Source organism: Silurus meridionalis, chromosome 22, assembly GCF_014805685.1.
Source record: "Silurus meridionalis isolate SWU-2019-XX chromosome 22, ASM1480568v1, whole genome shotgun sequence".
NCBI lineage: Eukaryota > Metazoa > Chordata > Actinopteri > Siluriformes > Siluridae > Silurus > Silurus meridionalis.
The window spans coordinates 3,389,259-3,404,068 of NC_060905.1; the positions used below are offsets into that span (position 1 = coordinate 3,389,259).

At 38.8% G+C, this 14,810-nt stretch overlaps 1 protein-coding gene across 1 annotated transcript; it reads left to right on the forward strand.

Annotated features, from left to right (window-relative positions):
- The first annotated feature begins 2,309 nt into the window (after window positions 1–2,309).
- tecra (trans-2,3-enoyl-CoA reductase a) lies at window positions 2,310–12,868 on the forward strand. The gene is made up of 11 exons (XM_046835366.1): window positions 2,310–3,053; window positions 4,009–4,060; window positions 4,163–4,207; window positions 4,293–4,396; window positions 8,138–8,253; window positions 8,445–8,550; window positions 10,511–10,583; window positions 10,686–10,729; window positions 10,826–10,883; window positions 11,581–11,669; window positions 12,258–12,868. Exons 1-11 carry the CDS (start codon window positions 2,886–2,888, stop codon window positions 12,429–12,431), a joined length of 1,029 nt encoding a protein of 342 aa, XP_046691322.1. The 5' UTR covers window positions 2,310–2,885; the 3' UTR covers window positions 12,432–12,868.
- Window positions 12,869–14,810: the final 1,942 nt, after the last annotated feature.

Here is a 14,810-nt window from a genome sequence, read left to right on the forward strand (position 1 = left end):
CCAGGATGTGCCCTCTCCTTAACACTGTAAATGAGGTATGTTTTTTGTTTAAATAGTCTCAAAAGTGCAAACACTAATTTGTAGAAAAAATGCTGGTCATTAAAATGCATCTCTTTACAGTCTCAGAGTATTGAGAATAAAAGGGATGCAGTGCTCTCCTGCCTCATTGAGTACCTAGGGGAGCCACAAGAAGAGCTCTTCCAAGACTCCCAGGTAAGTTACAAAATGACCAATATACACAAGGTGTTTACAGACAACCCCATAAACGAACAATTTTCTCATTTACAGCATGTGGTTAGATTGATAAATGTTATTGGGTTCAAGCATTAAATTTTTCTCTTAACTTATTGCTTGCATTAAAGTTCATTGTTGTTTATTTCTGCCAGTTAAACATGAAAAATGACCAGGAGGGCCAAACAGAACAAACTATGAAGGTGCTTTTGATCCATAATCCCACTGCTGAGGACGATCCAGTAGACGTATCTATTGTGATAGAGGGCATCCAAGTGATCAGTGGGTGTGGATACAAAACCAAGGCATGCATGTTGTTGATAGGATTAATCTATGCCCTCAACCTTGAATATCCCAAGAAGCTCAAGAATACTTGTGAAGTATTTCAAAAACCTTTTTTGGAGCTAGATGGAGGCAAGTGTCTCAAGAAGGTTCACAGCCTCAAAATTAAACTCATGGAATAGACTGCTTCTTGCCTTTTTTGTTGTTGTTGTTGTTAATGTCAAAATGTTTTGAAATGTATCTCATTGTATACATAAAAAATACATCTATTCAAGTATTAGTGTCTCAGGATACAGTAATTGGTAAATTTCAAATAGATGTTTGTTATTTGAACAAATAGGCGTCCTAAGTTGAATTAATGAACAAGTAGACACACTTTTTGAGCAATGTTAGCCGAATTCTTTTATTTGTATTTTTATAATGCTGTTTGAAGGAAAAAACTCAATTTCTTGTGATCAAGATTTGAATATGTTCTTGTTGAATTTGCAAAGAATCATTTGTTTGATTTTTGGTTGTTTATTAAAAAATTCATGATCTATTGTGTCTGATAACTTTTTAATGTTATTAGTAATTTTACCTTCCTGATTTAATAATGGTTAGTCATATTGGTTAATTAATAACAGCAATTATTAAATAAATTGAAAAAATACAATGGTGTTAATAATACTCACTTTTAATAAGTAATTCATTGTCTAATATTATGAATAGATTTTACCTAATTTCAATTGCAATGTTATAGCTGATTTATTTAGGTACTCTTTACGAACAGTATAGGGTGAAATTTACCCAAACAGACTGAATGCAAATTGTTACCTCACATTTTTTGGGTAGATTCTATAGGTAATTTTTTACAGTGTACTCCTGCACACACACTTGTAAATAATTATAACTTTCTAATGCCTTGTTATTACTATTGTTTTCTGTTTAATAGTGTTTAATGTTGAATATTTGCTGTAGTTTGCTGTAGTTTGCTGTAGCCTCACTTAAGAATTTCATTGTACAAACTGTCACTGACATCTGCATAAATGACAAATAAACCTGAAAGTCCCAGAATGCCAATATAGAAACCTGAGCTGTAGGTGAAACATTTGAGATTTTTGTTCTTTAAAGTGTTTCCCGGAAGTTTTGTGGTTATTGTTCCAGTGTCCGGTCAATGGCAAGCAGTGGCTACAAATGTTAATATGATTAATGCTAGTGATTTATCCAGACCATCATCAGGCACAACATCTAGGGCTGTTCAAAAGCTATTAACATCACAAGTAATTATAGAACAAACAACTGAAAAACCGCACCATTACTGGCCGTAACACTGGTTTCCTTCTGGACACCTTGTGTGGTGAAACTCCAGAGGGCAGCACTGAGTCCCCAGATTCTTGCCGAATGCTTGGCATGCTGATGGATATGTAATTGATGAGGAGGAACTTGCCAAATATACCAGCCAAACACTAAACCTCACACCCGACCCCTGTATAGGCACACGGGGCACTAGGATCCAGTGGATCAGGATTTCCAAGCCTCTCTTTCACTCATTTTCACACCACTGCACATCTTCTGCTTCATAGTGAAACCCAGTTATGACTGCATTACTTAGTAATGGAGTCAATGGAAGGGAAATTGAAAGAGCATACGGATTGCCCAAATGTTCACCACAGGTTTCTCAACGTTGTTGTGAGATTTCAGGACATACATAAGAAGATCTACCCCTATTAGGTTGTGTCGAAGTAGAATCACCCAGTCTTTATGGTTCTTCCCCGCCAAGTTGTTCTCAGATAAGCTATAAATAGCATATCTTGGATAACAGTAGTACGACAAAGGCCAGGCTGCATTTCCAGAGAAAAGTCCTATATGTGGATGACAATTCTCTCTGGACACTCGTGGCCCCGAGCCCTATGCTTCAGAATAGTCTTGACAACATCAGATCTTCTGCTGGGCTGGTCCGAGGTCTGCAAGGTCACCCAGCTGGCCTATGGAGAAATGGAAGGTATATATTTAGCCTGGTGTGAGGCGAGTTGTGGATAACACATCCCGGGGCTCTCGGGTTTCGTGTTCAGAGGGTTTTTTAGCAGGTCCCGAGGGGCACTAGGAGGTACGTTGCAGCCCCCAAGTGTTAGAAGACTGCCGCCATTTTTCCCCTGGCTTTCAGGATCATTTTGTGGGTGACCAGCATCCTGAACACACCTCCCAGTTTCAGTGTGGCGTCTCGTTCATTTCCCTTCTGTTCTGGCTGAAAGGAGCAGAGAGAGCAGTTCAGTGTCCAGCAGGTTGGAGAAGCTACAACACATCTTTTACATTGACCTAAGGAGGCTAAAAAGAACTTTGAGGAGCGCTGAGTTACTCTCCTCAGGTCTTGCTGTGTTTAAAGAAGAGCGATAATGGATGTCCTGGCTTTGGAGGCTAAAGGTGTCAAGGCTGAAGCTGCGTCAACACCTGCTGCCTCTAAGTCCAGACCTAAAACACCCAAAAAAACAAAACGAATTGTTTACTTCGAGGTGGAGATTCTGGATGCCAAGACCAAGGAGAAGCTGCTGCTCCTCGATAAGGTAAATCCTGTTTCTGCATTAGCTTGCATGAGCTTCTGAATCATATGTTCTTCAACAATACGTCTATGGCGCTTTCTGAAGATCAGTGGATCTGGTAATCGTTCTGTAGCTCGTCCTACGCATAACGGCCATTATGTACTGTTTAGGAGGGTAAAAGACAATATAACAAAATAGCAATAAATAGATCTAAATAAATAAATAAAAAATAAAAAATAGTGAAGGCAATTCATAAATAAATCGATTTGAATAATAATTCAAATTAAATAGTTTAAATTTTCATGGACATTTTTAGAATTTATAATATATTATTAAAATAGCAATAAATAAATAACTAAATGTTAAAAATGAAATAAATAATAGTAGTAGTAATTGATAAATAAATACATCTATATACAAATAACAATCATATTATTATATTATTATAATAATTATGAATAATAAATTGTTTGTCATTTTAATTAAGAAAAATAAGAATCCATAATATATTATTATAATTACAATTATAATACTACTAATCATAATAATTATATAAAAAATCTAATAAAAACAATTAATTAATATGAATGAATAATAACTATTAATATATAATGAATTTTAATAATAAAAGTAATAGTAATACATTTAATCATTTAATTATTGAGTTAAACTTACAAAATATTCATTACCATATTATTCGACATTTCTTTCTCTAAATATTCTCTCAAATCCAATTGAAAAATATTAATAATATGGCTTTTATTTTCATTTATTTGCTAAATATGTATATTTTTCACATTTTATTATAAAGATATATTGTCTATTTCTTAGTTCCAACTCCCTTTTTGCTCCCAGTTTATTTAAAATTGACCTTTTTTAAATATTTATTTATCTAATTTATATTTAAGCATGAAAAGTGGTATGTATAAGCAACCACCATTTGTCCCATATCTTCTCCCCTCCCTTGTATCGTCTCCAGGTTGAACCATCTGCTACTATTTTGGATATAAAGTCAATGTTCCACAAATCAAGTAAGCGAATGTGTGTTTTATGTTGTCATCGAGCATGCTAAGCTGCTGCCAGCGTGATAGTTTAATACTGATGTTCCCTCTCCTCCATCCCCACCCCCTCAGATCAGCGCTGGTATCCTGCCAGACAGTCGCTGTGCCTGGACCCGAGTGAGTAGATCCCGTTTCACACTGATTTATAAAGAGCTGAGTGTGTTCTGTGAGACTTTTAATAACGGTGTGTTTTAACTGGCAGAGGGAAAGCCCTTGAAGGATGAAGACATCCTTCAGCAACTGCCTGTAGGAACCACAGCTACCTTCCACTTCAGGGATCTGGGAGCCCAGATCAGCTGGGGGACAGTGAGTACCCCGTTTTATGGTAGATTCTGGTCAACCACGGCTGTTACAACACATCCACCCCCAAGAGAGTGACTTTAAGTGTGCATGCCGACACTTACGAGCACAGCGCTTACTGTACGCTCTGCCCGGTTCAGCTTTCACTCACCTTCCTGGCATTGTATCCACTTTCTCGGTACACATAATCTCCCTGACCTGACCCACTTTCCACACCAGATGTTAATCTTTCAACCCGGGTCACATTTAGCTCATTCTGCTCAATCTCTGATCTCCGACCTCTGGGAAACCACACAGAAATAAAACATACCTTTACATTTACATTTACAGCACTGAGGGTTAAGGGCCTTGCTCAAGGGCCCAGCCTTGGACGTCACTACAAGTAGTGGTGGGATGTGAACTCACAACCTTCTGATTAAAAGTCTAGCATCTTAAGCACTGAGCTCCACATTCTCCATCACATTTTTTGCCATTTGGCAGGGCAACTTATGATTATCTTATTTCCATAAGTGAGCCAATGAGGATTGAGGTCCTTGCTCAAGTGTTCAGTGCTGAGATTTGAACTCAAGACCTTGCAAGTTTTCAAAACAGAAATACAAAATTTTTTAAGCACTGAAGTGCTACAGTTTCCATAGAAGAACCCAAAAAATGCTGCAGAACCCACAGCATTCCTTCTTAACCGTACCAATTTGAACATCATTATAGGGATTCCAATAACTAGTGCACATTAGTGTCGATTTGGGTAAATATGTTCTTACACTCCACACCAATGGAGAACACTAAAAGGGAAGTCTGGGAAACAACTTGAAAGGAACTGTGATGTTTTTAACAAAGTAAAGGAAATCACATCCAACCATCATCCATGCATATTTTATTTTCATAAATGAAACTGAAAATAAAAGACCAATGACAAATTACACCTACATGATATTTGATAGACACCCTTACATTAATCTCATTTATATACATGAGCAATTAAGTGTTAACGGAATCAGTAGCTCACTGGTTCAGATGTTGGACTTCTGACTTCTGAAATCCCACCACCACCACTAAGCTGCTGGTCCAGGTTCTTAAGTAAAGCCTTTAACCCTTTTGCTCTGGAAGGGTGTCTGCCAAATGCCATAAATGGAAATTTTGCACAGCAGTAGCATTGTGGTTGTCCGTTGGTTTGAACTCTCCAATAAGAAGTTTGATGTCTTACTAATTGTGCTGTCACCACTCTTTGTTCACCTCTTTAACAGAGTACGTTTTTACATTGGGGCGTTTTGTTTTCTGTGTTTTTTTGGTGCTTCAAAGCCCAGTTTGAACTCTTGTCTGTCTCCTTTTTATCGCCGTCGCTAGACACTGAAACAGAGCACGTCCGGCTCTGCCCTCCATTTGCAAACAGACGCTTGTCAAACTAAAATATATATATACAGTGGAACCTCGGGTTACGAATTTAATTCGTTCCGGTACTTTTTTCGTAACCTGAAAAGTTCGTATCCCGATACAAATTTCCCCATAATAATGAACAGAAACTTCGGTAATTCGTTCTGGACAACCAAAAATATTACTTAAATAAAAATAAAGGCAATATTCACTAATATTATTTACTTTTAACATGTTATATTAAAATCATACCACATAAAAACATACAAAAGAGGAAAAGATCTTTACCGGGTACTTTCCCTTTGAGAAGACTCGCTGCAGGAGACGACGTTCGTAGAAGGGGAGGAGGAGAGTTATTGTTTGAAGGAGAATCTTATTATATTATATTATATTATATTATTATATATTATTATATATTATATTATAGAATATTAAAGACAGTGTTATTAACACTAACGCTGAGACAATTGTTGCATTAGAGGAAAATGAGAGCTGTTTCTTTAAGGCTACTATCAGTTGGTATTGAAGTCCAGAGTGAAATTCATTATGGGTATTGTACTTCGGAAAAGACTGTAACCCTGCTAATCTATCTTCATAAAAACAAGTAAAGTGGTTATGCATCGGCTAATGTTGTCCATCTCATCATTCCACGAGCATCAACTAACTTGTTACGCTGCCGCCGGGAAAAGTTAAAGTGGATAAGTAACACGATGCTCTCGCTAGGGACACAGGACGCTAACTGATGTGACGAGCTGCGTGGATAGAGCAAAAACAACCAACTTGCCTTCGATTTTTGGTGAGCGACGTTCGTATCCCGATATATTGTTCGTAACCAGGGGCAAAAATTTTGATGAACTGCGATTCGTAACCTGAATTATACGTATGCCGGGGCGTTCGTAACCCGAGGTTCCACTGTACTGCATAGTTTATACGTTATGATAGCATAAAATGCTCTGTTCTGCTAAATGATGTACTGTAATCAAGTCAAGTCAAGAGGCTTTTATTGTCATTTCTACTATACACAGTGGTACACAGTACACAGTAAAAACGAGACAACATTCCTCCGGAACCCTGGTGCTACACTAAACAACAACATAAAGCTACAACACAACACAAGCTACATAAAGTGCATCGAGTGAAACCTGGTGCAAACAGTGCAGACAAAAAACAGTACAGACAGACAACACAAGACAAGACACAAAACCAAGACAGCACCGACCAGTAAACCTACTGTATACTTTGAACCTACACTTTAAACCTACTGTATACCTACTGTATAATGTGTCAACTAATGGCAGTAAATTACCCTATACTGATCGCCATTCTTTAAGACTCCTGGAGATGCTGGACCGTGTCTCGACTTATCAAAACACATCTTCATCGCAAGTCTGCCTGTATATAAATCTTATAAATCGTAAATCTGTTAGCACAAGGAGGCATCTCAGACAACAATGTTAGCGATATAGCATACTACCGCTCATTGTAGCCAATGTAGTGAGCACATACTGTGAATAGGAAGTCACATAGATACTTACATACTTATTTGTTGATGGTGGCTCACAGGTAGAACAAGCAATGTGAAATCAATCTAACCATCATTCATTCATTCATTCATTCATTTACTAACTTCTGATCAGGGTCTCCAGATGATCATGAATCTGGAGTGGACGCCAGGAACACTGGGTGTGAGGACAAATACACCCTGAAGGAGTCATTATTTTATTATTTCACACACATTTACATTAAGGGAAAATTTACCTATTTTTTTTGTAACCCAGAGAGAACATGGAAAACCAACAGGAAATTTGAGATCAAGTTCAGACCCTGGAGGTACGAGGTGGTAGCGTTTAGCCTGCTGTGACACAGCGCTGCCCGGCTAAACGCTCACCACAGGAAAGGCTTCTCAAACATTATGATAAATCTGTGCAAAAGTTTTCTCTCCAACCATTATTGTGAGGGAAGTTTTCCTAAAACAATCGAGATCTACTTGTTGGATATCCTCCAAAACATATCATTGAAATATTGACAAAATACACACGAATAATTTCATATATAACAAGAATATAGCGTATTTGAATCTTTTAACATGGAATGAAATATTTTATGTGTTTAATGAAAAAAATTAATGAATGAAAGTTCATGATTAAAGACTCCACGTGTGCTACCATGTTGGACGTTGCTGTTCCAGAAACACCAAAAACAAAAGTGGTAAGAGAAAAAAATCACTTCATAACTACTGTAACGTTTTCTCCAAATGATGGTCATCTATTGAACCCTTTCGAGCTCCATCAGAAAGTTTCTTTTGGGTGCTTTCGGAAAACAGTGTTGGCAGTTAAAACACTCGAAAGCAGGCAGCTCATCCTCTCTTCCGTTTGCCAGGTGTTCCTGACCGAGTGTGTCGGACCGCTCTTCATCTACCTGATGTTCTATTTCAGACTGCCCTTCATCTACGCCCCTAAGTACGACTTCACAACCAGCAAACACTGGGTCGTGCAGTGAGTATCTGACGTGAACCCACCTGGGAACCCGTTGAACACTAGTTTAAGCACTAGTGTTGATGGATTTGAGTGTTTCAGGGCCAGAAAATTCCTTTGCCTGTGGACTTTAAAGTGTCATGACCAGGGCTTGTGAACACTACATTCTGCTACAGAAGGCTTTCATTCATGTCTCTGTGTCCTTTCTACAGTATAGCGTGTCTGTGTCATTCCTTCCATTACGTCAAGAGGATCCTGGAAACGTTGTTTGTGCATCGCTTCTGTCATGGCACCATGCCGCTGCGTAATATTTTCAAGGTGACATAAAGAAAAAACATCCAAATGTACTCCAAAAAAGTCCAAAAACCGTGTGCCAGCACCTAGCATAGTCATCTAGCTTCCTAATAGGTTTCTGACAAACGTTTTGGTGTGACAAACCATATTCTACTATCTAACGCTACCCAGTTCACAGAAATCGGCTTAAGACAATAAAAAGTGAGGTAGTATTTAATTATGAGACTAAACTCGATCGATTCACAGGATCCGTACGTTTGCTTTAGCATGAATCACTAATCGAAACTGACAGACTTTTCTCAGCTCGTCGTTATATATCATCATACATTCTTACAAATATTAGCTAGAAAACAAACATACAAAATCATTTCAAGAATGTTTTTTATACTAATTCCGTAATATTTTACAGTCTTACTAGCTAGCTAGCCAGTTTATGTTTGATAACCTGACAGGATTTCTAAGGAATTCTTTAAAAAAAAGGCAGAGCCTGTTAGAAATGACTAAACTTGCTAATTCCTACTATGTAGTAAAAATTGTTTAGATGAAAAATAAATAAATAAATAGTTTAAGGTGTAGCTCACTCAGCTAGCATGATGTTCATTACTTACTGACTAGCTGCATTATATGGACATAAGTTTTGGACACTTGAGCAGAAGATTGGTGTTTGGTGAAAAATCCTATTCCACATTTAATCCTCGTTTGCTGTTATAATAACCTCCACTCTTCTGGCAAGATGTTCCACTAGATTTTTTTGGGAGATTTTTGTAAGATTCACTCAGCCACAAGGGTGTTAGTAAAATCAGGTACTGACGTAGGTGAGGCGAGGAGGGTCTGGGGGTGCAGTCAGCATGGAAAATTTATCTCAAAGGTGTTCCGTATAAATCAGATCTTCATGGAGCTGGCTTATGCACAAGAACATTGTCATGCTGGAACAGGTTTGGGTCTCCTAGTTCAAGTGAAGGGAAAATGATATGCTAGCACATCCAAAGACACCCTGTAAAATTCCAGCTTTGTGGGAACAGTTTGGGGAAGAACCACATACAGCTGGAAAAGTCAGCTGTCCTAATACTTTTGTCCAGATAGTGAATTTGCTAGCTGTCTGACCCAGTGGAGGGGTTTTAAAAGGAGTTTTTAATTCAATTTTAAACATATAGAATTGTACTTGCTAGCTAGCTAGCTGTGAACATGATCTACCTTGACAGGATTTCTCAGAGGATTTCTCAGAGGATTTCCAATACATGTTTATTAGGAAGGTGCATCTTTATAACTGAGGCCGATGCGATTCGTGTCTCAATGCACAGCCAACAATACGATACATTAAAGATACATATGAAGCAGTTACCGATGCGATTTGATACGTTTCCCGCGTATTATCGTGATCTGAACACGATACGAGGCGATGGAAAAAATATGATGCTCTGCAATTCCATATAAAAAGTTTGTATAAAAGTATAAAATTTTGTATAAAAAGTTCACGTTTATTTCTTCAGTTCAGACAGACAACAAATCATCAATTTAGTTACGTACCTTCTGACTTCTAACACATGGCCCCTTTCACAAACAAGCTCTACAGCTCTACCTCTGCCATGTTAATCTGTTTTCTATGTGACTCACAGGTCATATTCACGTAGCAGCAGAGGCGCTGAGAAAACACACTCGAGAAACTGTTCAGCGAGGAGAAATCGATCTACGTATAAAATAATGGTTACGAATTATTGCTTACTTTCTACGCAGTAGAAGTATGGAACATCTATTTAATAATTATATAGAAATAAATTGGCTTGAACCGACGTAAATATGATGCGTCACGGCACAAATGCCAGCTTGCGTTCGAAGCACCGATGCGAATCTGTGAATCTCATCATCCCTAATTTTCATAAATCATTTGTCAATATTGTAAAATACAAAAATAATCAAATTGATATTTCTTTTAAAAAAAAGAAAGCATTTAGGCAGAGCTAATTGAAATTTTTTTTTCTCTCAGAATTGTTTGTATTATTGGGTCTTTGCCGCCTGGATGGCCTACTACATAAACCATCCGCTCTACACACCACCGCGTAAGTTACAGGTTATAATAACAATGCATTTATTTTAGCTCAGTGTAGTGTAAATCCTGAGTGTGTGTGTGTGTGTGTGTGTGTGTGTGTGTCTACTTATAGACTATGGTGAGCAGCAAGTAAAGACAGCACTTGGAATTTTTCTGGTGGGTGCTGCATAGATGAACGTTTTCTACACACTTTAATCGCTAATCATTCATCCTGACCTCCCCCTTAATCACGTGTGTCTTTAATCCATGTAGTTCTGCCAGTTGGGGAGCTTCTCGATCCACGTGGTTCTGCGCAATCTCAAACATCCAGGTAGGAATCTTGAAGTCCGAAAGGTAGACTTTTCTCTAAGAGCTGCTGCTTTAACCATAAAGACGTCAACCCAGAATTTGCGATCCGCAATCTGAGATTTCTTTTCCGAGTTATTCCGAGAGTTCACATACATCACAAGAACTTTTGTGCTTCTACTCAAATAGAAATCTAAAAAGATGAGTTTTGCATTCAAGCCAGGGGATTTATACTTTTACTCAAGTGTTGGAATCGTGCACCTTATCCACCATTCTGGTCTTCATCCTGTAGACTGTATCTAATTATGATCACACTATCTGGTGTCACCCAGATGATAACGTGTTTCCCTTTTGGGCAGTGGTGGACATTAACGAAGTAAATCTAATTCTTTACTTAAGTAGCTTTTTTTTTTCTCGTATCAAAATAAAATAACTTTTCACTCAACTAAAGTCATCAAATCAAAGTTTTGATCGACGCTTGGTGCATCTACTGATCACCAACCTACAGCATCAGTTCAACATCAAGCAGAACATTTAGAGAGAAATAAATGATGAATGGTTTGTGTTCTTTGTCCACCACTGCTTTTGAGCCATTGTTTATTGCGCATGTCGTCTTTTGGTTTTTCATCAGACACCAAAATCTTCATCCAAATGTCTGTAAAACTGCATTTACTGTACCGACTTCACCGATTAAAATCTTAACACTGTGCTTTGCCTCCGAGGTTCTAAGACTAAGAAGATCCCATATCCAACCAAGAATCCTTTCACGTGGATCTTCACAGTGGTTTCTTGCCCAAATTACACCTATGAGGTAAAACCCACTAGGGGGAACAGAAACATACAGTATGGAGACATTTATGGGGACGGATCAAAACTGCTATATGTTATGTTATAACACTGGTCCTGGTCTCTGTTCTAACACTCACTCACTCACTGTCACACACACACACACACACACACACACACACACACACACACACACACACACACACACACACACACACACACACACACACAGCAACATAACAGCACTGAATCGCCCAACTTAATTTCTGATTGTTTCTGCTGCCCTCTGCTGATCATTACAAATCCTGCGTTTCTCGTCATACGCAATAAATGGACAAAGGTATTGGGAAGTAGACATTGATGTTTTGGTGAAACATTTACTGTATACTGTCTTTAAAGGTGATGTATATATTCTTAATACACTTTATACATCTTTTTTGGCATTTTTTCCAACTTACTTCACATTACTCACATTCTGGAAGCTTCCATAAGAAAATTGAAGGCGGATGATATCTCCAGAATACATTTAATAATATATTTCAGTGGTACTATGCCTTATATATACTATTCTTTTACATAAAACCCAGTGTGTGTTGTGGTGTTCCTCCTGTAGGCAGGTTCCTGGCTGGGCTTCACCATGATGACTCAGTGTGTTCCTGTGGCCTTCTTCACCATCATCGGTTTCGTCCAGATGACCGTGTGGGCAAGAGGAAAGCACCGCAGCTACCTGAAGGAGTTTAAGGAGTACCCGACCCTACGTTCACCCATTCTGCCCTTCATCCTCTAGCCTTAACACACACACACACACACACACACACACACACACACACACACACACCTAATATATCTGTACGCATATAACAAACGAGGACTGCGGAGGAAAAAAATTCTAATACTTTCAACAAAACAAAACAGTGTGAACATCTGAATTATTCAGATAGATAAAAGAGTGAGACATAAAACAAAAACAAAACTTGAAGCCTTAATAAAACACTCATTATTGCAACACTTTTCATTTAACATATTTGATATATAAAAATTTCCTACGGAAATAGTAAGAGGTGTTTGACGGTGCAAAGTCTTCACAGGATGCATTTATCGTATCGCACATGAAACGATATCATGCTAAAATGATATCACAATATCTTCTTCTTCTTCTTTCGGCTTCTCCCATTAGGGGGCGCCACAGCGGATCATCAGTCTCCATACCCCCTGTCTTCTACATCTGCCTCTTTCAAACCAACCACCTGCATGTCTTCCCTCATCACATCCATAAACCTCCTCCTTGGTCTTCCTCTTTTCCTCCTTCCTGGTGTGTCCATCCTCAGCAGTCTCCTACTGATATACCCCATGTCCCTCCTCTACACATGTCCAAACCATCTCAATCTCACCTCCCTCACCTTGTCTCCAAAACGTTCTACATGTGTCGTCCCTCTAATAAACTCATTTCTAATCCTGTCCATCGTCGTCACTCCCAACTAAAATCTCAACATCTTCAGCTCTGCTACCTCCAGCTCCACCTCCTGTCTTTTACTCAATGCCACTGTCTCTAATCCATACAACATCTCAGGTCTCACCACAGTCCTATAAACTTTCCCTTTCACTCTCACAGATACTCTTCTATCACAAATCACTCCTGCTATCACTCTTCTCCACCCACTCCACCCTGCCTGCACTCTTTTCTTCACTTCTCTAACATTCTCTACATTACTTTGCACTATTGACCCCAGGTACCTGAACTCATCCACCTTCTCCACCTCTTCTCCCTGCAACTGCACCCCTTCACTGCCCTCCCTCTCATTTACACACATGTACTCTGTCTTACTCCTACTGACTTTCATTCCCCTTCTCTCCAGCATGTACCTCCACCTCTACAGGCTCTTCTCCACCTGCTCCCTACTCTCACCACAAATAACAATATCATCCGCAAACATCATAGTCCATGGAGACTCCTGTCTGACCTCGTCTGTCAACCTGTCCATCACCACTGCAAACAGGAAAGGGCTCAGAGCCGATCCTTGATGCAGTCCAACCTTCACCTTGAACCGGGCTGTCGTTCCTACTGCACACTTCACTGCTGTCACACTGTCCTGCACCACCCTCACATACTTCTCTGACACACCTGACTTCCTCATACAATACCACAATGATCACAACACACAGGAGGATTATTTAAATATAAAAAATATTTGTTTTGTTATACAATACAAATAATTGCTAACTTTCTTATGCTCATTGTTGTGTCATTTCAAACATGAACATGGGTTGAAGTGGAAGATTAGCTTCTTTATTCACTGAGGAAAGTCCAGAGGGTAGAGCTGGACCTGATCCAACTCCTCCTTTTGTCCTTTTGATTGAAACACCTTGAAAAAACCGAAAGAGGTTCATAAGGATGAAGGATTGAGATCTGAGGGGATCCACATTTGCATCTCAGCTCGGATGGTTAGCTAATGTCAGTGAATTAGCTCATTTAGCTTTGATTGCTAGTTAGCGTCAAACATTTTATATTGTTTAAACAAAAGTGCTTTACCTTGGCCTGCAGTTGTTCTCACCTAATATACACTGTATGAACAAAAGTATTCGGACACCTGACGTTTCCACCAATATGTGATTCTGTCCCAAACTGTTACCACAACGTTGGAGGCACACAATTGTATAGGATGAGTTTGGATGTGGAAGCATGAAATTTTACCTTCATTCGAAAGCAAAATGGGAAGTACATTTGGAATGGGATGTTCAAAAAAGCTAAGCTTATGGCCAGGTATCTACAAACCTTTGGCCATACAGTGAATCTTCTTAGGGCTTGTTACAGCAACCACAAAGCAAGAAGAGATGACTATGGGGTATTGCTCAATGGTCGTAGATTTCAGGAACATATACAGTTAGCAAAAAGCTCCTTATCTGGAGGTCATACACCATAATTTAATTTACAGGAGAAAAAAGTTTCAATATTCTACTCAACATGGCTGCTCACAGTGGAGAAGGAAAATGAATTGTTATTGTGGATCCAGTCCCTCAGTTCTGCTCTGAAGAACATCAAAAACAGCTTTAACTTGTCAATGTTGGGAAGTGATTACGTTATGGGTGATAATCCACAGCTAGGTGTGAGGACTTACACCAAGGGTCCCTAAACTACAGCCCAGCCCCACATTTGGAACAGCCCTCT

Coding starts and splice junctions, on each gene's coding strand:
- tecra (XM_046835366.1), top strand. CDS start 2,886: ATGGATGTCCTGGCTTTGGAGGCTAAAGGTGTCAAGGCTGAAGCTGCG. Junction 8,551..10,510: donor CGCTGCGTAATATTTTCAAG/GTGACATAAAGA, acceptor TTTTTCTCTCAG/AATTGTTTGTATTATTGGGT. Junction 10,884..11,580: donor GCGCAATCTCAAACATCCAG/GTAGGAATCTTG, acceptor TTTGCCTCCGAG/GTTCTAAGACTAAGAAGATC.